At 43.6% G+C, this 23577-nt stretch overlaps 2 protein-coding genes across 3 annotated transcripts in view; one reads left to right on the top strand and one right to left on the bottom strand.

Annotated features, from left to right (window-relative positions):
- The window catches only part of BBS4 (Bardet-Biedl syndrome 4), a 57112-nt gene extending 53651 nt beyond the window's left edge, over positions 1–3461 (top strand). The window contains exons 12-16 of the mRNA XM_056572792.1: positions 329–500; positions 597–666; positions 777–915; positions 2882–3089; positions 3168–3461. Coding sequence (XP_056428767.1) covers positions 329–500; positions 597–666; positions 777–915; positions 2882–3089; positions 3168–3259 — 681 coding nt within the window. The 3' untranslated portion in view covers positions 3260–3461. The remainder of the gene's footprint in view (positions 1–328; positions 501–596; positions 667–776; positions 916–2881; positions 3090–3167) is intronic.
- An 8671-nt stretch (positions 3462–12132) lies between these two features.
- The window catches only part of ADPGK (ADP dependent glucokinase), a 31214-nt gene continuing 19769 nt past the window's right edge, over positions 12133–23577 (bottom strand). Inside the window, exon 7 of one of the 2 annotated variants that reach the window (XM_056572782.1) lies at positions 12133–15131. In XM_056572782.1, the coding sequence (XP_056428757.1) occupies positions 14589–15131 (543 nt within the window). In that variant the 3' untranslated portion in view covers positions 12133–14588. The remainder of the gene's footprint in view (positions 15132–23577) is intronic. The other variant, XM_056572783.1, reaches the window with a different exon arrangement.

Here is a 23577-nt window from a genome sequence, read left to right as displayed (position 1 = left end):
CTTTAATTTCACACACCTACTTTTTTATTTTCTCTCCCTTTACCCAGTAATCCTACTGCATTCTTCCTGGATAACAGCTTAGTGTAGCTAAAAGCAATGTGACCACTACTACTTTGAGTAGGAAGTGAACTTAGACTGGTTGTCATCTGGGTGCATCATGATTCTGTAATTTGAAGCTATACAAAATAAAAGGTTTATGCCATCTGTAACATATAACATTTTTTGTATAATAAATTACGTGTGATGAATTACGTTACTGATGTGATGAATTGTGTATGTGTGCCTTTTTTCCCCCCCCACACGTGCATGTTGGTGGGATCTGTCACAGGCCATCAGTTGTCTGAAGCGTGCTCTGTACCTTTCCCCATTTGACTGGAGAGTGCTCTACAATCTTGGGCTTGTTCATCTCAGCATGCAGCAGTATGCCTCAGCTTTCCATTTTCTGAGTGCAGCCATCTCCCTACACCATGGAAACGCAACACTTTACATGCTTTTGGCAGGTGATCTATGCAGAACTTGGCATCGCAGCTATACTATACATCACTTGTGTTTTAGCGCAGCTAATACTTACTTGTATCATTCTTTTCTACTTTAAGTGTCGCTTACATACCTGGAAGATACAGAGAATGCCAAGAGCTCATACCAACAAGCAGCTAATCTCGACCAGTGAGTGAACATGACATTTGTACAATTATTTATTGTCATTTCCTTTCTTTATATGACTTTTGTTGTTGTTGTTTCAGTATTTTAGTAATATACCTGTTTCTTTCTCTCAGGACAGACCCCCTTGTGAATTTGAACTTTGCAATTCTGCTGTATAACCAGGGTGATAAAAAGGGAGCCCTGTCCCAGTACCAGGAGCTAGAACGCAAAGTCAGTGTTCTCAGGGAGACTTCAGCTGAATTTGACCCGGAGGTAAAAATGAAATGCAAACCGTAACTGCAAGCAAAACCTGGTCTAAGATTATAGAGAAACTCAAAGGCAGGGTTTCCAAACCAGTGTGCTTCCAGCTATTGCAAAACTACAACTAACAGCCAAAGGTTGTCTGGGCATGCTGGGAGTTGTAGTTTTGCAACAGCTGAAGGCATCCTGATTGGGAAACATTGCTCTAGAGCAGTGTTCCCCAACCAGGGTGCCTCCAGCTGTGGCAAAACTACAACTCCCAGCATGCCCGGACAGCCTTCGGCTGTCCGAGCATGCTGGGAATTGTAGTTTTGCCACAGCTGGAGGTGCCCTGGTTGGGTAACATTGCTTTAGAGACTTTCCTTTTTAAGGCAATGTTCACATGACGTCAGAAGCTCAGTTCAAAGCCTATATTGGTTCTCCCATCAGAATTGACAGTAAGCATGTGCGCCTTGGAGCTGCTTGTCATTGCTTTCTGCGGGATTCTATGCAGTTTCAGGCTATATTTGAGTCAGTTCCTAGTTCTCTTGTTTATCTGCACATGATGTGACTTGTAGTTAGCTTGAGTCACAGCTGATACTACGAGATCCTGTATTTTTCATATAGATGCATGCAGTCAGCTTTTATATACTGTGATAGTGTCTCAGCATTTATAGGATATAAATAGAAAAAAGGGGGGGCTTGGAGGTACTCAATCTACCAGTTTGTCCGAGAACTGTCTGGGTGATATCCTCTTATACACCCAAAAGAAGCAAGGAGTGATTATCAACAAGGACTTAGTTTTTTTTAATACATTATGAAGTGAGAGAATTATATAAAAAGTGCAAATGAGGGAATTGGATAATGTTAGTGCAGGTGATGTACTGATGCAGGTGAGAAAATATGGTAAATTACATGTTCAAGGTACAAAACAAATTTATTGAAAACTATAGCTGATTACATTTAAAACAATAGATAAAAGTAGATAACAGTTGGAGAGGGTGCAGGATCCTTGCACGTCTCCCTGAATGAACGATACAACCACTGATCAGAGAAGGGGAGCTGAGTCAAGCGCTGCCCGTTTAGCAAGCGCTGCAGTCCCCCAGTTCTTGCCCACTCTGTCGATTAAAGATTTCTTTTTCTTTCAGTTCAATGTTTGTATCAATGTTACTGTTTAGGCAGCGCAGCCCTGGGACTGTGATATACGGAGACTTCCAAGTAGGTGCAAGTGATCGCACTAATCCCCCCTTGTCGGCACAGGTGAATGATAGTAAAACACTGGTACTATGTACCACTTACCCGTCCATGCAATGGTCTCGGATTAAGAAGTCCTACGGTGTCCTGATAATGAACTGGTCTTGTCCCGGTTCAAATGACGGCATCTGCCTCCCGACAGACAGGTCACCCTAAATGGAGATGCCAATTCTGGAGATGGTAACCGCAGGTCCACGTCGGTGCGCGCCCTCTGATGGTGAAACAGCTTTCTTTGATGACACTGTATCCTGTCAAATTTGGGGTCCTTTTTGCTGGGCAGTTACACAGTGGTGGTAAAAGTGGTCTTTGAGTGTGAGTGCTCTGGATCAGATGCTTTTCAGACTTCTTGGTCCTTTATCAGTGATCACCGAAATAGGATTTAGCCTGAAACTACATAGAATCCTGCAGAATACAATGACAATGACTCCAACGTGCATGTGTAACTTGTCTTGCAGTTTACTGCCATCACAGTAAAGTTTATTACAGTGGCACTGCTGTCATGATTTTTGTTATAACAGAAACCATGACTATGGTGTGAACAGCAGATTCTCTGTATAATGAATTTCTAATGGAACAGAAATAGGAATCCGTTAAAAGGATCAGGCAAGAAAGATATTATCTACTGGTTTAGTTTACCGTATGTATTTTTAGTGGAAACAAGATATACTACCAAAATTATTCAAAATCAATTCATTTTGTCACCACTCTATAAAACGAACTCCATATTGGTCCCTTTTTTCTCCAGATGGTTGATATGGCACAGAAGTTGGGGGCTGCTTTGCAAGTTGGAGAGAATCTAGTGTGGACCAAACAGACAAAAGACCAGAAGGCCAAACAGCGTGCAGCAGTGAAAGGTCCTAGCACAGAGCAGACCCCACTGGGCTCTAATCAAGCCCTAGGAAGGGCGATGTCTTCTGCGGCCGGATACAGTAAAGCTCCTACTCTGCCCGCAGGTAACATCTTGCACTTGAAAACAATTTGTTTTTTGTTTGTTTTTTTATTTTTATATAATATCTAACTTTTTATTTTAGGCTCCAATGCTCCAGTCTCAAAACCTCCATCTCTACCTCTAGAACCAGAGGATTCTTCAAATTCTGGTTCTACCACAGAATACAGAAGGTGACCCAGTTAACTGATAGAACATTAAAGGACAACTGTAACAGTTACTCTGTAAACACAATCAGTGGAAGGACTCGGGTGCACAGATAAGAGGTTAACTAGCTTTTGCTTTGGGGGACTTGAGACTACCATGTACTAAATGGTCACAACTTGATTTAGCGAGTTCTTTGTAGTTCTAGATCTACATATGTATGATTTTTTTTTTTAAATGAACATTATTTAATGTTCTATAAATTATTTATGTTAAATGTTCTAGAATGTTCTATAAATTTACAGGTATTACTAGTATGTATAGATTACTTAGGAGGGCTGATCACATGCCTTTTTACGGTTTGTTGATTCCCCCCCCCCCCTTTCCGTAATTATGGGTTGTTATAGTTTCTGACAGATTCCTGAGCCTGTCAGATGGGCATGCACCTAATCATAATGTGCTGGTAAGGATTGGCTTCTGCAGCAAATCTGCTGACTAAGTCAGAAGGAAGTGCATACTAAACACATGTATGTTATTCATGACTCCGGCAGAGATGAGCCCACCCAAAACTAGCAGCACGGTGTAATTAGATTCACACCCATCTGATGGAAACACCCCATAACTCCGGAACAAAGGGAAGGGAATAAACCAGAAAAAATTGGGACGAGCCTCCCTATAGAATCTATACAATACCAGTAAATTGCATTTTTAGAAATAAACACAGGTCATTAAAAAAAAAAGAGATCAGGTCATGAACAGCTTATATTGGTTTAATGCCTCTTAAAGGGGTTATCCAGGAATGGAAAAACAGCTAATTTCTTTCAAAAACCACTGCCCGTCTGTCTCCAAGTTGGGTGTGGTATTCCAACTTCAATGGAACCAAGCTGCCAAACCACACCTAACTTGGCGACAGACGGGGAGCGTTTTTGGAAGAAATAAGCTCTCTTTTTCCTTATCCTGGATAACCCCTTTAGCTGAAAGCTACCAGCCAGGGAAAGAGGATTTTATTACTTTTTAATCCTTCTCTTTTTCCCCATAGAGAAGTGAAACCAAATGCATTTTACTCCAAAACTTGCATTCCATCTGTTCTTTAGAAGTTATGTTGGCTATATAAGTTCCTGCTGTTGCAAGTTTGTAAAGGAACCTGTAATGATGTACTCTTCACGTTACTGTAAGATGTCTATCTCACCAGGGCAAAAATAAGAATTGTCCTCCACTACTAGAGGTCTTTCTTTTGTGACAATCATTTCTAAGCTTCAAATTCTTATATTGTAGCCTATTACAAAATGTTTGAACATGGAATCTGAAGTAGATCATTTAAGGGTATGGGTAGACTGTTAAGGTATGTTCACATTGCAGAATTCCGTGAGCAGAATTCCACGCCGTGAATCAGTGTGAATGGGTCTTCCACGAAACCCTTTCACACAGAGAATGAACATGTTCAATCTTTGTGCGGAATCCAGTGAGCACTGCATAGTAGTCAATGGTTACGGTGCGGTCCTGCCGCCAACGTATTTTCGTTGGCGGCCGCCAGACGAAATCTCAGCTTGCAGAATTCTGTGAGTGGAGATTCCACAGTGTGAACGTACTCTTAAGTGGTAATGTAAATATTGTATTTCGTAGTCTTGGCTATTTTATTCTGGCATGACAAATTACAGTATATCTGACTACTTTGAGGTACTTCAGCTTAGGCAAGCTGGTCTGTAGATGTTGTATATAGATTCTTGTTTTCTATACAATTGTAAAAATAAACAATTAGTGTCAGCACTCATCACTTTGTCTGAGCGTTTCCTATGCCCTTGTACAGTACATCTTAAACTGTTAAAGGATTAAAAAAAAAAAAAAAAAAAAAAACATTACATTTTATTCATAGATGCATTTATGACTTTAACTACAAATCTTAATATAGCAAAGAGTTTTTGTTGCAGTTTTTTTTTTCAAACCAGAGCCAAATTTGGATTCGAAAGGATTGGAAAATATAAAGAAAATATACTTTGCTGGATCCTCTACTAGCTTAGGCTCGGCTTATACATGCTTTGATTCCTCAGAAAACAGGTCACGTTGTACACTGCTCAAATAAAGGGAACACTAAGATAACACATCCTAGATCTGAATGAATGAACTAATTGTATGAAATACTTTCGTCTTTACATAGTTGAATGTGCTGACAACAAAATCACACAAAAATTATCAATGGAAATCAAATTTATCAACCCATGGAGGTCTGGATATGGAGTCACACTCAAAATCAAAATGGAAAACCACACTACAGGCTGATCCAACTTTGATGTAACGTCCTTAAAACAAGTGAAAATGAGGCTCAGTAGTGTGTGTGTGTGGCCTCCACGTGCCCATATGACCTCCCTACAACCCCTGGGCATGCTCCTGATGAGGTGAGGGATGGTCTCCTGAGGGATGTCCTCCCACACCTGGACTAAAGCATCCGCCTACTCCTGGACAGTCTGTAGTGCAACGTGGAGTTGGTGGATGGAGCGAGACATGATGTCACAGATGTGCTCAATCGGATTCAGGTCTGGGGAACGAACGGGCGGACCAGTCCATAGCATCAATGCCTTCCTCTAGCAGGAACTGCTGACACACTCCAGCCACATGAGGTCTAGCATTGGGAGGAACCCAGGGCCAACCACACCAGCATAAGGGGTCTGAGGATCTCATCTTGGTACCTAATGGAAGTCAGGCTACCTCTGGCAAGCATATGGAGGGCTGTGTGGCCTCCCAAAGATATGCCACCCCACACCATTACTGACCCACCACCAAACCGGTTATGCTGGAGGATGTTACAGGCAGCAGAACGTCCTCCACGGCATCTCCAGGCTCTGTCACATGTGTTCAGTGTGAACCTACTTTCATCTGTGAAGAGCAAAGGGTGCTAGTGGCGAATTTGGCATTTGCCAGAGAACACCAAGATTGGCAAAAGCCCTGCACAGTGTTGGGCTATAAGCACAACCCCCATCTGTGGACATCGGGCCCTCATGTAGTCTGTTTCTGACAGTTTACTTGCCTGTCTCCTGGTAACAATAGATCTGTTGTCCCTAACTGACAGAGGTGCCCTTTTAAAACTTAAGAGAATATGCAGTATTACAAGTAATACGGAATAATAAGATTAACTTATAGAAAGGCCCAAACCTTATTGCAGTTTGAAGGGGTACTCCGCTGCTTAGTGTTTGGAACAAAGTGTTCTGAACGCTGGAGCTTGTGAAGTCATAACCCCGCCTCCTCAATGAAAATCTATGGGAGGGGGGTGACAGCCCCTCCCATAGACTTGCATTAAGGGGGTGGGGCGTGACGTCATGAGGGTGTGGGGCTATGACGTCACGAGCTCTCGGCTCCAGCTTTCGGAACAGTTTGTTCCAAACACTGAGCTGCGGAGTACCCCTTTAAGATCATAGAACAGCAAATACAAACTTGTACGAGAGAGAAAAAGATATAAAAGACAAAAACAGGCGTGGGTTAAGATACTGAAAAAGGGACTGTACCCAAAGAGATCAGATCAAAGCAAGCCAAGGACTGCCCCACATGACTCATGGTTCAGTCACCATAAAAATGATGACAGGTTCCCTTTAATCTGTTGGGGACGAAGGGCGTATGCATACGGCCTTGTGTCCTGATACTTCCCATACGCCCGTGGGAATTTCAGTCCCCGCCGGACGGGAGAACCGGACCGGGGTGACTGCTGATATCTATCAGCAGGCACCCCGTGCAAATGCCATGCTGGCGATCGGCGCAAGTCGCAAGTGAATTCACACTTGCGATTTGCGCCGATTCCGGGTCTATGGTGAACCGGAATATAACGGGGATCGCGGTTGTCTAAGACACCCACGATCCCCTGAAGGGATAGGAGTGAGGTGGCATACCTGCTATTGGTGGTCTAGACGCGACCACCAATAGCAGATCGGCGGCCGGGGTTTACTTTAGTTTTTCCCGTCCTGCCCACCCACAATAGGCGGGGCAGACAGGGGTAAACAGAGAACCGGCGCCGACGTCCACTTACCCGTCTGGAGGCAGCGGAACGACGGAGATCATCGGGCGGCGTGAGGCAGAAGAGGACGGCTCCCTGGATCAGACGGAAGCCGGTAAGTTGCCTAGCAACAACTGGAGGGCTACAGTGGTCTCTAACCTGTAGCCCTCCAGATGTTGCAAGACTACAACTCCCAGCATGCCCAGACAGCTGTTTGCTGTTTGGGCATGCTGGAATATGTAGTTTTGCAACAGCTGGAGGACTGCAGTTTGAGACCACTATATAGTGGTCTCTAACCTGTATCCCTCCAGATCTTGCAAAACTACAACTCCTAGCATGCCCAAACAGCTCTTTGTCTGGGCATGCTGGGAGTTGTAGTTTTGCAACATCTGGAGGGTCACAGTTTGGAGATCACTGGGCAGTGGTCTATAAACTGTAGCCCTCCAGATGTTGCAAAACTGCAAATTCCAGCATGCCCAAACAGCTGTCTCGGCATGCTGGCAGTTGTAGTTGCGTACCTCCAGCTATTGCATAACTACATCTCCCAGCATGCCCTTTGGCGATCAGTACATGCTGGGAGTTGTAGTTTTGCAACAGCTGGAGGCACACTGGTTGGAAAATACTGAGTTTGGTAAACCTTCAGTTAGGTTCTGGTGACTACCAGTGTGCCTCCAGCTGTTGCAAAAGTTTTGAAACAGCTGGAGATTTGCCCCCCCCCCCCCCCCCATGTGAACGTACAGGGTACATTCACACGGGCAGGTTTACAGTAAGTTTCCTGCTTCAAGTTTGGGCTGCTGTAAATGTTTCACCGCAGCGCAAACTCCTAGCAGGGAACTCACTGTAAACCTCCGCCAATGTGAATGTACCCTAAAAACACTACACTACCACATAAAAGGGTAAAACACTACATAAACACCCCCTTACACGGTGTCCCCCCCCCCCCCAATAAAAATGAAAAACGTATTGTACAGCAGTGTTTCCAAAACGGAGCCTCCAGCTGTTGCAAAACAACAACTCCCAGCATTTCTGGACAGCCACTGACTGTCCAGACATGCTGGGAATTTAGCAACAGCTGGAGGCACCCTGTCTGGGAATCACTGGCGTAGAATACCCCTATGTCCACCCTATGCAATCCCTATTTTAGTCCTCAAATGCGCATGGTGCTCTCTCACTTCAGAGCCCTGACGTATTTCAAGGTAACAGTTTAGGGCCACATATGGGGTATTTCTGTACTCGAGAGAAATTGCACTACAAATTTTTTGGTGGGGGCTTTTTCTCCTTTTACCCCTTATGAAAAGGAAAAGTTGGGGGCTACACCGGCCTGTTAGTGTAAAAAAAATAAAAATAAAAAAATAAAAGTTTTACACTAACATGCTGGTTTTGCCCCATACTTTTTTATTTTCACAAGAGGTAAAAGGAAAAAAAGACCCCAAATTTGTAACGCAATTTCTCCCGAGTACGGAAATACCCCATATGTGGGCGTAAAATGCTCTGCGGATGCACAACAAGGCTCAGGAGTGAGAGCGCACTATGTACATTTGAGGCCTAAATTGGTGATTTGCACAGGGGTGGCTGATTTTACAGCGGTTCTGACATATACTGTATATACTCGAGTATAAGCCGACCCAAATATAAGCCGAGGCCCCTAATTTCACCCCAAAATCCCAGGAAAAGTTATTGACTCGAGTATAAGCCTAGGGTGGGAAATATATCATCCCCCCCCTGTCATCATCCAGACCCCCCTTCATTAACACCCTCATCATCATCACCCTGTCATCATCCCCCCTTCATCATCCCACACCCCCCCTTCATCATCCCCTTATCATTCCAAAAAAAACCCTCTTCATCACCCCCTTGCCATAATCCCCCCCCCCTTCATCATCCCCTTGTCATCATCACCACATGTCATCATCATATTCTTCAACCTGCGGACCTCCAGAGGTTTCAAAACTACAACTCCCAGCAAGCCCGGGCAGCCATTGGCTGTCCGGGCTTGCTGGGAGTTGTAGTTTTGAAACCTCTGGAGGTCCGCAGGTTGAAGACCACTGCGGCCTTCAACATCATCCAGCCCCCCTCTCACCCCCTTTAGTTCTGTACTCACCTCCGCTCGGCGCTGGTCCGGTGGGGAGGTCGTCCATTGGGATAGTGGTTCTGGGCTGCCATCTTCACCGGGGAGGCCTCTTCTCCGCGCTTCGGGCCCAGAATCGAGGCGTTGCCTTGACAATGACGCAGAGGGACGTTGGTAATGAACGTACCTCTGCGTCGTTGTCAAGGCAACGTGACTATTCCGGGGCCGGGCCCGAAGCGCGGAGAAGAGGCCTCCCCGGTGAAGATGGCAGCCCGGAACCACTATCCCACCGGGCGACCTCCTCACCGGACAGTCCTGCAGGACCGGACCAGCGCCGAGCGGAGGTGAGTACAGAACTAAAGGGGGTGAGAGGGGGCTGGATGATGTTGAAGGCGCCAGTGGTCTTCAACCTGCGGACCTCCAGAGGTTTCAAAACTACAGCTCCCAGCAAGCCCGGACAGCCGATGGCTGACCGGGCTTGCTGGGAGTTGTAGTTTTGAAACCTCTGGAGGTTTGCAGGTTGAAGACCACTGAGGGCGGAGAGTTCACTCTAGTATAAACCGAGGGGGGTGTTTTCGTGCTGAAAAACTCGGCTTATACTCGAGTATATACGGTAAACGCTAAAAAATAAATACCCACATGTGATCCCATTTTGGAAACTACACCCCTCACGTAATGTAATAAGGGGTACAGTGAGCATTTACGCCCCACAGGTGTCTGACAGATTTTTTTGGAACAGTGGTCCGTGAAAATGAAAAATACAATTTTTCATTTGCACAGCCCACTGTTCCAAAGATCTGTCAAACGCCAGTGGGGTGTAAATACTCACTGCACCCCTTATTAAATTCTGTGGAGGGGTGTAGTTTCCAAAATGGGGTCACATGTGGGGGGGGGGGGGTCCACTGTTCTGGCACCACGGGAGGCTTTGTAAACGCACATGGCACCTGACTACCATTCCAAACATTCGCTTTCCAAAAGCTCAATGGCGCTCCTCCTCTTCTGAGCATTGTAATTCGCCAGCAGAGCATTTTACGTCCTAACATGGGGTGTTTCTATACTCAGAAAAGATGGGGTTACACATTTTGGGGGGCATTTTCTCCCATTACCTTTTGTAAAAATGGTAAATTTGGGGGGAAAAACTGCACTTTAGTGAAAAATTTTTTTTCTTCATTTACACATCCTATTTTAACGAAAAGTCGTCAAACACCTGTGGGGTGTTAAGGCTCACTGGACCCCTTGTTACGTGCCTTGAGGGGTGTCGTTTCCAAAATGGTATGCCATGTGGGGGTTTTTCTGCTGTTCTGGCACCATAGGGGCTTCCTAAATGTGACATGCCCCCCAAAAACCATTCCTGCAAAACTCACTCTCCAAAATCCCATTGTCGCTCCTTCCCTTCTGAGTCCTCTACTGCGCCCGCCGAACGCTTGACATATACATATGAGGCATTTCCTTAATCGAGAGAAATTGGGTTACAAATTTTGGGGGGCTTTTTCTCCTATTATCACTTGTAAAAATGTAAAAACTGGGTCTACAAGAACATGCCAGTGTAAAAAATGACGATTTAGAATTTTCTCCTTCACTTTGCTGCTATTCCTGTGAAACACCTAAAGGGTTAAACTTACTGAATGTCGTTTTGGATACTTTGAGGGGTGCAGTTTTTATAATGGGGTCATTTGTGGGGTATTTCTAATTTGAAGGCCCCTCAAATCCACTTCAAAACTGAACTGGTGCCTGAAAAATTCCGATTTTGAAAATTGCTGCTGAACTTTGAAGCCCTCTGATGTCCTCCAAAAGTAAAAACATGTCAACTTTATGATGCAAACATAAAGTAGACATGTTGTATATGTGAATCAATATATAATTTATTTGGAATGTCTATTGTCCTTACAAGCAGAGAGCTTCAAAGTTGAAAAAAATAAATAAATTTTGCATTTTTCTATCAATTTTTTGAATTCTTCACCAAGAAATGATGCAATTATCGACAAAAATTTACCACTAACAAAGTAGAATATGTCACGAAAAAATCAATCTCGGAATCAAATTTCTAAGTACAAGCATCCCAGAGTTATTAATGCTTAAAGTGACAGTGGTCAGATTTGCAAAAAATGCTCCCGTCCTTAGGGTCATATTGGGCTCCATCACCAAGGAGTTAATGAGAAAGTCAGATGTTCCATGAATCTAATTTCTTTGGGCTCAGCATAGTTGAGACAAGATGAAGGACTGTTTGTTTCCACACTTTTAGGATTCTGATCTAGTTCAAAAATAGAACTGAAGCATCTTAACATTGCAAAGTAAAAAATAGTGCATACTCACTCTTCCCAGTCATACACTTGTGCTCAGGTCCACCTCTGTTTACTTTCCCTGTATAAAACATGCTTACATTTTACGAGCACAGATGTAAAAAAGAATGCAGTGATGTCATTGCTTGCTATGAGTACAGTGTTATAAACAGTCCTATACAAGAGGTACTTTAAGCTTAAAATATGAGAGACAATGCAGTTTGTGAGAACCAACTCCTGCCAAAGAAACAGAGCCAATAGTCATTACAAACCTTACACATAAGATATTTGTTGGTGCTTTCCATTTGACTTGCAGACAATGTAATTTGTATGGAGGCAGTGGAATCATGTGCCTGTTGAATTTTATACCTGCCCAACCCTCTGTTTCTGGTAAATTAGGTGGTGATGCTTAGCTCCACCTACTATTGAAAGAATGTCCATGTGGAGTTTGTGATATCAGATCATCCAGTAACCATCTTATAAATATTTCCAACTCCGTAACCAGGTATTTTAGTATATTTTTATAGTATGTCATTAGTATACAATGTTCACCAAAGTAATGCACTGTAAACAGTTTGGTAAGAAAACACATTTTTATTACATTATTTTTTTTTCTTAATAAAAAAAAAAGGAAAAAGTTACAAAGTACTATGACAAATATCTTACAAAATAGGGTGTCCTCCGCGACATAAAGAAAATGAGCAACTGAGGCATATTGACAGTATGTTGTATGTAACAAAAGTTATCAGTGCTTGCATTTGGATGTGACTCATTTTCAGGGCAGGGCCGTGGCGCACATACCCTCCAAACGATGCCACCCCCTCCCTCTATGACAACTATTCTCAATAGCAAGCTGCTCTGTTACACTGGGTTACAGCTTAAAAGGGGTACTCCGCTGCTCTGCGTTTGGAACAAGCTGTTCCAAACGCTGAAGCTGGGAGCTCGTGATGTCATAGCCCCACCCCCTCGTGGCGTCATGCCCTGCCCCCTGAATGCAAGTCTGTGCGAGGGGGCGTGACTGCATAGACTTGCATTTAGGGGGCAGGGCGTGACGTGATGAGGGGGCGAGGCTATGACGATACGAGCTCCCAGCGGCGGCTCCAGCGTTCAGAACAGTTTGTTCCAAATGCTGAGCAGCGGATTACTCCTTTAAGTTATCCCTCAATGCACGTACATTGCAGTAATGGTCCTATTTCCTGATATTACTGACAATGTTTCCTCAAGTGTGCACAGATTAAATTATGTTCTAGTTGGTTATTTATGACCTGCTATTAAAATAAATAATTTCTCAAATGGTTTTGGTATAGAACTGTATCCATTAAATAGAAATCATCCCTGCAAAAATACAAATTAAGAGCAAGGCAGTACAAAAGAATAACATTTAGGTCGGTTAGGTAGGGCTGGGAAATGGGCACGTTTGTTTTTTTTTTTGTTAAAAAAAATAAAATATTAACATGGCATAAATAGATTTTTTTGGTCCCAAAAAAATTCGACAGAGCTTTAGAGAGAGATGCATTTCAAACCAGGAGGTAAGATTGAGTGTACGATACCCAGCACAGTTTAAAACAACATTTCACTATCACAAGTAAAGTATGTTTTACAACATCCCAGAGATAGAGAACTATAAATTAAGCTGATCCGCTATGTTCTGAATACCATGTGCTAAGGCTAGTGATCTGGATATGGTTATTGGTTGTTACCAGTAACACGTTTTAATGAAAAATTAAGATAATCCAATGTTTACTGCAAAAATATTAAATACCAGGTAAGGTATTTGGATTATACTACATTAGTTAACACAAGTCTCATATCACATAACTTTTGGGCTATGCAAGTGAGGTATCAGGAGTATACTGTAACTATGGATCAAATATACAGTACGCCAAAAGAATGACTACATTTCACATCATGCTTTTGCATCTGAAAAATAAATAAAAAAATTTTCCTCCAATGTGCAGGTGTGCCCACATATCTGCAAATTCGGGGCTGGTTTGTGTCCACTAAATTGCGTTTCCATCTATACCCCAATCAATAAATGTTAACGTTTATGGAGGAATTTATATACCTATGTTTAGGTATGCATGAACAGAAAACCTAAAAACCAAACAAATATTAACTCACCTATATAACTCCCCCGCTATAGCTCTTCGGTCCAGTCTTCTTCCCTGTGCACGGATCGTCACACTGCAATCAGCTTATCGCCGGCCGCATTGATGTCCCGCCTCGGCTGGTGATAGGCCGAGCGCACGTAGCCTGGGCCCCGCCTTCTCCCTGCTACCCGGGCTCCTTACATGACACTGCACTCAGCCTATCACCAGCCGAGGCGGAACATCAATGCAGCCAGCGATGCACTGAAGACCGGACCAGACAAAAGAAGACCGGACCAAAGAGCTATAGCAGCGCAATGGGGGGGACGTGAGTGAATGCTTGTTTTTTTTTTTTTCTGTAAGCCTGGGCACAATAGGATGAGGAAAATTTTCCTTATACTACTCATTTAAAAATACACTGGTAGGCCATAACTCAATACTCAATGTCCACATTACTGCAACCCCCCCCCCCCTCCCCCGCTTGTGGTTCCAATAAACTCAACTTGAATAAATACAGAAACCATATTGTGGCCTGTGAACCTAGCATGATGTTTCTTTCACAGCTGTAGTATGATCTTTTCATGTGAAATAAAGAAAGGTTTTTCCTCTTGGGATAGACTTTCCTGATTCCACATGACAGGATCAGATCCTGCAATAAAAACAGAAGAATGCCTCAAAGTCTACAAAACATAACTACTAGACTATGGCATCTATTATAACCTCTAATATACATCCAATTTCAATTTTGGATAGATTTTCTCTTTAAGGTTTGGAATGCAAAATAAGTTACATATTTTTACATTTGTAACATTTGCTAGCATAGAAAGGAATTGTATTTTCTGACCCCTATGGATGGGGAATGAATATATCTGTACTTAGTCAGTATGTTCAGTTGTCTTGACTGTAATAGTAGCAGATGTCACCTGTTCCCTGTGGTGCAGAGTTTCCTTTACTGGGTTTGGGACTCAGAAAACAACAATCCTTCAGCTGATATAGCATCTCCCAACCCCACTGTTCTAGTTGGATCCTTACAGATCAGGACAGGTGTAAAATGGAAGGTCACTCCTCCTTTTCTCCACACGGCTACTGGTTCCTTAGCCGTGATCCTAGCTGTAGAACCTGTTTCAGTTCGTGATGTAACAAATTCCAATGGACTTTTAAGAATTACTCTTGAAGGATCAATGGTTTGACTGGCACATGCCTGAGCGCCAGCAACCCGAGCACCTGCAGCTACTGCAGCAACCTGGTTTCCCCAAAACCCATCAATGGTAGCGATGATATGATAGGCTAGTGTGTGAAAGTGCACTCTGGTAAGACCAGAGCCTTCAGTACCAGAATCATGAAGGATCCAAAACAAGATGTCACTCACTATTCCAACATCTGGGACTCCAGACCAGGCGGCGAAGGTGGAATGAGGACCATTTGCTGACTGGGCCAGAAACAGTAGTTCTTGTTCATTGAGTCCAAGAGAACTAATCACTGGGAAGACCTGCTGACCAAGAGAACACAGATATCTCAGTTAGTGTTAAAGGGTACCTGCCTCTTTAAAAACTAACTTCTCATACATCGTAGTGACAGGTTAGTGGCAGTCATGGGGCTGTGATCCCCAGAACTGAATCCTCAGCTGAGCACTGTGCCCCATTGTTTCCCACCGCTCAGCTCTGCAAGCAGTGTATGAATTGACAGAAAGCCCATTGAAAGTCTGTGGATGTTCTGTCAATCTGTACATCGATCAGCAAGCAAAGCTGAGTGGTGCTAACCAGAAATGAACAGCCCATTTGTTTTAAGATCCCTACAGATTAAAACTTGACATGTCATTATGATGTGTGAGACGTTTTAAAAAGACTGATGCCCTTTAAATATTTACTTAAATATAATATATACTACCTGTAAACCAAAGCTAAAGCAACTATGTAACTTGTGAAAAAGATTATATGTTCTATCTGGAGCCAATACTGGCAATAGTCTTACAGTATCTTTAGAACATTTTCTTGGCATCAGCTGTGTGAAAGGCTGGATTCCCATCACGTTGTACCAGTGTGTTGCAGGTATTGGTTGGAAACCTGTGAAAGCATGCCAATGTATGCCGCAGTGTACTGGCTGTAGGCCTAATGAGTTTAACCACTTCTGGACCAGACTTGTTACACACACCCACCCCCCCCCCTCCCACCAGAAACATCTTTAAAAAATGTTTTAATACATACAGATTTTAATGCTATAAAAAGCCTTCTCACTTGATTTCAATATTAGTTGCACCAGTTTTTTCATGATACGTCAGGCTAGAATTTCTTTGATTTTTATCTTAGTATAAATGTATATTTCCGTGATATCAAAGGCGGAAATGTACAAAAAAATAAAAAGGTTTTATTTGTTAAAGTGACATTGACAATGATTTAAATATTGTCCACTTTCCGTTATGATCCTTACTATATAGGGTATATATAGGGTATAAATAGAGGCAAGGCTAGGGGCTTGTGTCCCACCTGAGAAGATCATAAAAGATTTTGGGGGGGCATTTTCTGACTAAAATAAAAAACGTTATTGTAAATTTTTTCTCTAACGGGGCTGACAATGTAGCCCCAGATACAGGGAATATACAGCCCCCTGAATAATCTACAGAGCTGATCTAGGTCTTATTACCCCCGGCAGCTCCTGCAGATACCCAGCATCCACAATAACACTATTGCCTGGCCGGGAAGCAGAAAGGCTTCTTACTGTGGTTGATGACCTCCCTTTTATTTATAGTACTCATACACTGTTTAGCAAGTTGTTTAGATTATCTACTTTGTACATGACAAGCAATTTTTCCAACAAATGTTCACCAGCTGATCATTTCACTTAAAATTAACCCCTTAAGGACCACGTTTTTTCATTTTTGCACTTTCGTCTTTTCCACCTCACCTCAGACCCATATAAAGGATTTTTATTGCGCCAATTTTACTTTGTAAAGACCTCAATCATTTCACCACAAAATCAACGGCAAAACCAAAATAAAAAAATTGGGGGCAAAATTAAAAAATTTTGTAATTTTTGGGGGCTTCCGATTCTACGCAGTGCATTTTTCCGTAAAAATGCTCCAAAACCACCATACGAAGCCAGGTTATAGATTACAACTGCACAAGGGTACAAACATCATACACTGCTCAAAAATAAACACTAAGATAACACATCCTAGATCTGAATGAAGGAACTAATCGTATGAAATACTTTCGTCTTTACATAGTTGAATGTGCTGACAACAAAATCACTCAAAAATTATCAATGGAAATCAAATTTATCAACCCATGGAGGTCTGGATATGGAGTCACACTCAAAATCAAAGTGGAAAACCCCACTACAGGCTGATCCAACTTTGATGTAATGTCCTTAAAAAAAAGTCAAAATGAGGCGTGGGCGTGCGTGTGTCCCCTCCACGTGCCCGTATGACCTCCCTACAATGCCTGGGCATGCTCCTGATGAGGTAGCGGATGGTCTCCTGAGGGATGTCCTCCCAGACCTGGACTAAAGCATCTGCCAACTCCTGGACAGTCTGTGCTACAACGTGGCATTGGTGGATGGAGCGAGACATGATGTCCCAGATGTGCTCAAATCGGATTCAGGTCTGGAGAACGGGTGGGCCAGTCCATAGCATCATTGCCTTCCTCTTGGAGAAACTACTGACACACTCCAGCCATGAGGTCTAGCATTGTCTTGTATTAAGAGGAACCCAGGGCCAACTGCACCAGCATATGGTCTCACAAGGAGTCTGAGGATCTCATCTTGGTACCTAATGGCAGTCAGGCTACCTCTGGCAAGCACATGGAGGGCTGTGCGGCCCCCCAAAGAAATGCCACCCCACACCATTACTGACCCATTGCCAAACCGGTCATGCTGGAGGATGTTGCAGGCAGCAGAACATTCTCCACGGTGTCTCCAGTGTGAACATGCTTTCATCTGTGAAAAGCACAAGGCGCCAGTGGCAAATGTGACAATCTTGGTGTTCTCTGGAAAATGGTAAACGTCCTGCACGGTGTTGTGCTGTAAGCAAAACCCCAAGCTGTGGACGTTGGGCCCTCATACCACCCTCATGGAGTGGACACATGCACATTTGTGGCCTGCTGGAGGTCATTTTGCAGGGCTCTAGCAGTTTGCTCCTCCTTGCACAAAGGTGGAGGTAGCGGTCCTGCTGCTGGGTTGTTGCCCTCCTATGGCCTCCTCCACGTCTCTTGATGTACTGGCCTTTCTCCTGGTAGAGCTTCCATGCTCCGGACACTACGCTGACAGACATAGCAAACCTTCTTGCCAAAGCTCACATTGATCTGCCATCCTGGATGAGCTGTACTACCTGAGCCACTTGTGTTTGTTGTACACTGAGTCTCATGCTACCACTAGAGTGAAAGCACCGCCAGCATTCAAAATTGACCAAAACATCAGCCAGGAAGCATAGGAACTGAGAAGTGGTCTGTGGTCACCACCTGCAGAACCACTCCTTTATTGGGGGGTGTCTTGCTAATTACCTATAATTTCCACCTGTTGTCTGTTCCATTTACACAACAGCCTGTGAAATTGATTGTCAATCAGTGTTGCTTCCTGAGTGGACAGTGTGATTTCACAGAAGTGTGATTGACTTGGAGTTATATTGTGTTGTTTAAGTGTTCCCTTTATTTTTTTGAGCAGTGTACTTTTTGGAAAATGTCCTCTAATCTAATAAAACAAAAATGGAACTGTTTGGCCAGGATGACTATTAGAGATGAGCGAACTTACAGTAAATTCGATTCGTCACGAACTTCTCGGCTCGGCAGTTGATGACTTATCCTGCATAAATTAGTTCAGCTTTCAGGTGCTCCCGTGGGCTGGAAAAGGTGGATACAATCCTAGGAGACTCTTTCCTAGGAATGTATCCACCTTTTCCAGCCCACAGGAGCACCTGAAAGCCGAGAAGTTCGTGACGAATCGAATTTACTGTAAATTCGCTCATCTCTAATGACTATCTATATGTATGTAGGGAAAAGGTAGAGGTTTTATAAGCCAAAGAACATCATCCCAACTATCAAGCAGAGAGATGGCAGCATCATGTTGTAGGGGTGTTTTTGCTGTAAGAGGAAAATTACATGGAGCTATTGGGGGATTCATCAAGACCTGTGTAAAGAAAAAGTTGAACAGTTGCCCATAGCAGAGGCCTTTTAAAAAATGAAAAAAAAGGTGATCTGATCGGTTGCTATGGGCAACTTTTCCTCTGCACAAGTTTTGATGAATCTCACCCATTGAGCTAAAAAAGTGTGTGCAAGCAAGGCCTAAAAACCTGCCTAAGGCTGGGTCCACACTACGTTTTGTCCCATACGGGAGCGCATACGGCAGGAGGGAGCTAAAAGCTCGCGCTCCCGTATGTAACCGTATGCGCTCCCGTATGTCATTCACTTCAATGAGCCGACCGGAGTGAAACGTTCGGTCGGCTCATTTTTGCGCCGTATGCGCTTTTACAAAGGGACCTAAAACCGTGGTCAACCACGGTTTTAGGTCCGGTTGTAAAAGCGCATACGGCGCAAAAATGAGCCGACCGGACCGAACGTTTCACTCCGGTCGGCTCATTGAAGTGAATGACATACGGGAGCGCATACGGTTACATACGGGAGCGCGAGCTTTTAGCTCCCTCCTGCCGTATGCGCTCCCGTATGGGACAAAACGTAGTGTGGACCCAGCCTAAGACCAGTCCTGTCAGGAATGGAACAGAATTAAAGTAACCTATTGTTAGAAGCTTGTGGACAGCTACCAAACATGTCTAAGTTAATTTCATTTAAAAGGCAATGCATGCTACCAAATTATAAACTTGCTTCCAAGCTTTTGTGGAAGTGATGTAAGAAATAAAAGCTGAAATAAATCCTTGTCTCTAGTATTATTCTGACATTTCACATTCTTAGCAGTAAGGTCATAAATAGCAAATATCCCTGCTCCACTGTAGGAAACAGAGGCCTAAATCAAGGACGTGAGGTTCTACCTCCTGTTCAGCCATGACCTGCTGAGGAACAACTGGCCATGCATCAGAAAGTCATTCACTACCGCACTTAACTACTTAAATCTAATAACCAGTAGGACCAATCCTCCCGCAATACCAGCACTTGTTTTTGCTTAGGTCTTGCCCCCAGAGAGAGATATACCGTCGGTGTACACAGGACCTGTCGCCAGAGTTTTAATGTTAACTAGTCACCATGATGTTGTTCTTTAACACCATAAGGACACGGACAGCTTTCATTTTTGCGCGTTTGTTTTTCCTCCTCACATTTTAAGAGGCGCAACTCTTTAGTTTTTCCTATCCACAGAGCCATGTGAGGACTTGCTTTTTTGCACAATTAATTGCACACCTTTCATTTTACCATATAATGTATCACGCAACGAAAAAACTTGTGGGCAGAAATGGAAAAAATAACAGTTGTTTGTTGTTTTTACACAGTGCACTTAAAGGGGTATTCCAGGTATTCCAAAGGATAGGGGATAAGATGTCTGATCACGGGGGTCCACAATCTCCATGCAGCACACCGGGCATTCTGTGACATCAGAGACGTGACGCCACGCCCCCTCCATTCATGTCTATGCCGGGTGCTGCACAGAGATAGCGGGACCCCTGCGATCAGACATCTTATCCCTCATCCTTTGGATAGTGGATAAAATATCTAAGGCTGGAATACCCCTTTAGTGTAGGGTCACACGTAACTGATCCGCAGCGTATTTTACACTGTGGGGATCAGCCGGTGACCCGACCCATATTGCGCCTCCAGCTGTTGCCAAAAACCAACCCACCCCTCTCGCCCCGCCAATCCGCCACTCTGAGCAGTCACACTGGGGGCCTGTGCACGCGCAGTGTACTCGTGGCTGCTCCGCAATGTCTGAGTGCACTCGGCGACCCGCAGGCCCCCAGTGTGGCTGCTCAGAGCAGCAGATTGCTGCTGCAAACAAGCCAGTGGACGGGGTGGGTGGCTTTCGGCAACAGCTGGAGGCACAATATAGGTCGGGTCAATGGCGGATCCGCAGCATAAAATACGCTGCGGATCCATTACAAGTGACCCTACCCTTAATGGTAAAAGTGACATTCTCTTGAATATGATTAAAATGATGCACGTTTACATGTTTGTCTTACTGTACTACTTGTATATAGTATATATATAGTACATTTTTTTTTTTTTTGTTAAGAAAGGAGTATGCTTAAAATTGTCCTATTCTGACCATACTTTTTAGGTTTTTTTTAATCTTTATTTTATTATTCCTTTATATCTCAATTACAATAATTATTACTTCATCATATAATTACGACAAGTATTACCATTAATATCATCACACAATATTAACCCCTTAACGACACAGGAAGTAAATGTACGTCCTGGTGAGGTGGTACTTCACGCACCAAGATGTACATTTACGTCTTATACATAACCGCGAGCATCGGAGCTGATAGCAGCCAGGGACCTGCCGGTAATGGCCACCATTAACTCCTCAAATGCTGTGATCAATATAGATCACGGCATCTGCAGCATTGCGGTCACTAAAATGGATGATCGGTTCGCCCGCAGCACTGCCGCGGCGATCTGATCATCCAGAACAGCAGACGGAGGTCCCCTCACCTGCCTTCCACAGGTCTTCTGCTCTGGTCTGCGATCAAGCAGACCAGAGCAGAAGATAGCCGATAACACTAATCAGTGCTATGCCCTAAGCATAGCACTGAACAGTATTAGCAATCAAATGATTGCTATAAATAGTCCCCTATGGGGACTATTAAAGTGTAAAAATAAAAGTAAAAAAAAAAAAGAAAAAAAAAGTGAAAACCTCCCTTCCCCAATAAAAACGTAAATTGTCCCATTTTTCCTATTTTACCCCCAAAAAGTGTAAAAAAATTTTTTATATATATATTTGGTATCGCCGAGTGCATAAATATCCGAACTATTAAAATATAATGTTAATGATACCATATGGTGAACGGCGTGAATGTAAAAAAAAAATAATAATTATAACAAAGCAGCAATTTTAGACTTTTTTTTTTAAACATTTTATCCCAAACAAAATTGATTAAAAAAATGTATTAAAAGTTTACCATAAGCAAATATGGTATAAAAAAAAAAAAAAAAAAAAAAAAAAAAAAGTACAGATCACGGCGCAAAAAATTAGCCCTCATACCGCCACTTATACAGAAAAACGAAAATGTTATAGGTCTTCAAAATAGGGGGATTTTAAACATACTAATTTGGTAAAAAAATTTGCGATTTTTTTTTTTAAGCGCAACAGTAATAGAAAAGTGTGTTATCATGGGTATCATTTTAATCGTATTCACCCAAAATATAAAGAACACGTCATTTTTACCGTAAATTGTACAGCGTGAAAACGAAACCTTCCAAAATTAGCAAAATTGCGGTTTTCTTTTTAATTTCCCCATGCAAATAGTATTTTTTTGGTTGCACCATACATCTTATGGTAAAATGAGTGATGGTATTACAACGGACGTGCAAAAAAACATGCCCTCATACTAGTCTGTGGATGAAAATATAAAAAAGTTATAATTTTTTTTGAAGGCGGGGAGGAAGAAAGGACATCTATAGTGCAAAATAACTTATCCCCTATCCGAAGGATAGGGGATAAGTTATAGATCGCGGGAGGGTCCGAGCGCTTGGACCTCCGCGATCTTCGGTACGGGGCCGCAGCAATATACAGGAAAGGGGGCGTTCCGTCCCCGCATGACGTGGCGGCCGACACGCCCCCTCCATGAATCCTATAGAGATACATGCAGGGGGAATGTCTGCCGCGGCTTTCTGCTGGGGACGAAACTTCACTTCCGGCAGACTGCCGTGGCCCCGTCCAGGAGATCCCAGGGGGCCCCAGCGCACCTTTGGAAAGGGGATAAGTTATTTTGCGCTGGAGTACTCCTTTAAAGCCCAAATGGGATGAGTCCTTAAGGGGTTAAGGAAACAGGGCGTACAATAGGTCCTCAAGGGTCCGCCGCATATTTTTCAGCGTGACCCGGGCCCTATTAGGGGTTCAGGGCACTGCATTTGGCCCCCCCCCTTTATTTTTTTGGGGCCGCAGCGTTTTTCCCCCCATATAAACGGTGTGCGAGTTATAATCACACACGGTTATATATAAAGTTACACCAAACATACACACTACATACTTCTTTGCCCCCCCACCACCGTAGTAAAAAGGTGATGGCTCGCTGGGCATTTTCGGCGGAGGAGGTATACACTTTACTTGCCTCCGACTCCTAATCTGCCAGTGAAGACGAGGAAGATCCTACTTTTCTGTGTTCTTCCTCATCCTCCTCATCATCTAGTACTGATGATTAGTCCCCCAGAAGGTGGTGGAGACGCAGCCAGGCAAGGCCATACCCCCCCCCATGATAGTGACTCAGTGGCCGACACTAGTACGAGCGTCCATGCCGCTCGTAATAGGAGTCCGACCCCCCCAGACAAGCGTACCGGAGCCCCCTTCCAGTTAACCTGTCCGGAGACCCCCAGAGGGTTATCAGCCACGGATTTCTGAGTTTCTTGGCGACTCAAGAATCCGGATTGATACTGCTAGCTACATTGAAAGGCCGGGGTTCCCAAGAAACCGGAAATATAAGTGCCAGGATCGTCCCAGAACCAGCACTTTCCAGGTGAAGTCTCCCACACTGAAAAGAAGGGACGATACCAGAAAAAATGCAGAGTGTAACAGGAGGGGGATTCGGAAGGACACCACCTATCAATGTGACACTTGCCCCGATCATCCGGGCCTCTGCATTAAAAACTGCTTCAGGGAGTATCACACTTCCATACAGTACTAAATTTTTCCTTTTCATTTTGAATTTCCATAATTTGACCCCAATGTACCAAGTCCAGAGTACATTCCAAATTTTAACCCCATAAAACCACTAAATTGCCCCCAAAAAAAATCTTAGTAAAAAAAAAATTTTTTTTTTTAAAACACAACCACCTGATAAG

The sequence above is a fragment of the Hyla sarda genome, chromosome 4 (assembly GCF_029499605.1).
Source record: "Hyla sarda isolate aHylSar1 chromosome 4, aHylSar1.hap1, whole genome shotgun sequence".
Lineage (NCBI taxonomy): Eukaryota > Metazoa > Chordata > Amphibia > Anura > Hylidae > Hyla > Hyla sarda.
Note: the sequence above shows the minus strand (reverse complement) of the source record. Positions and strands in the feature narration are given on the sequence as shown.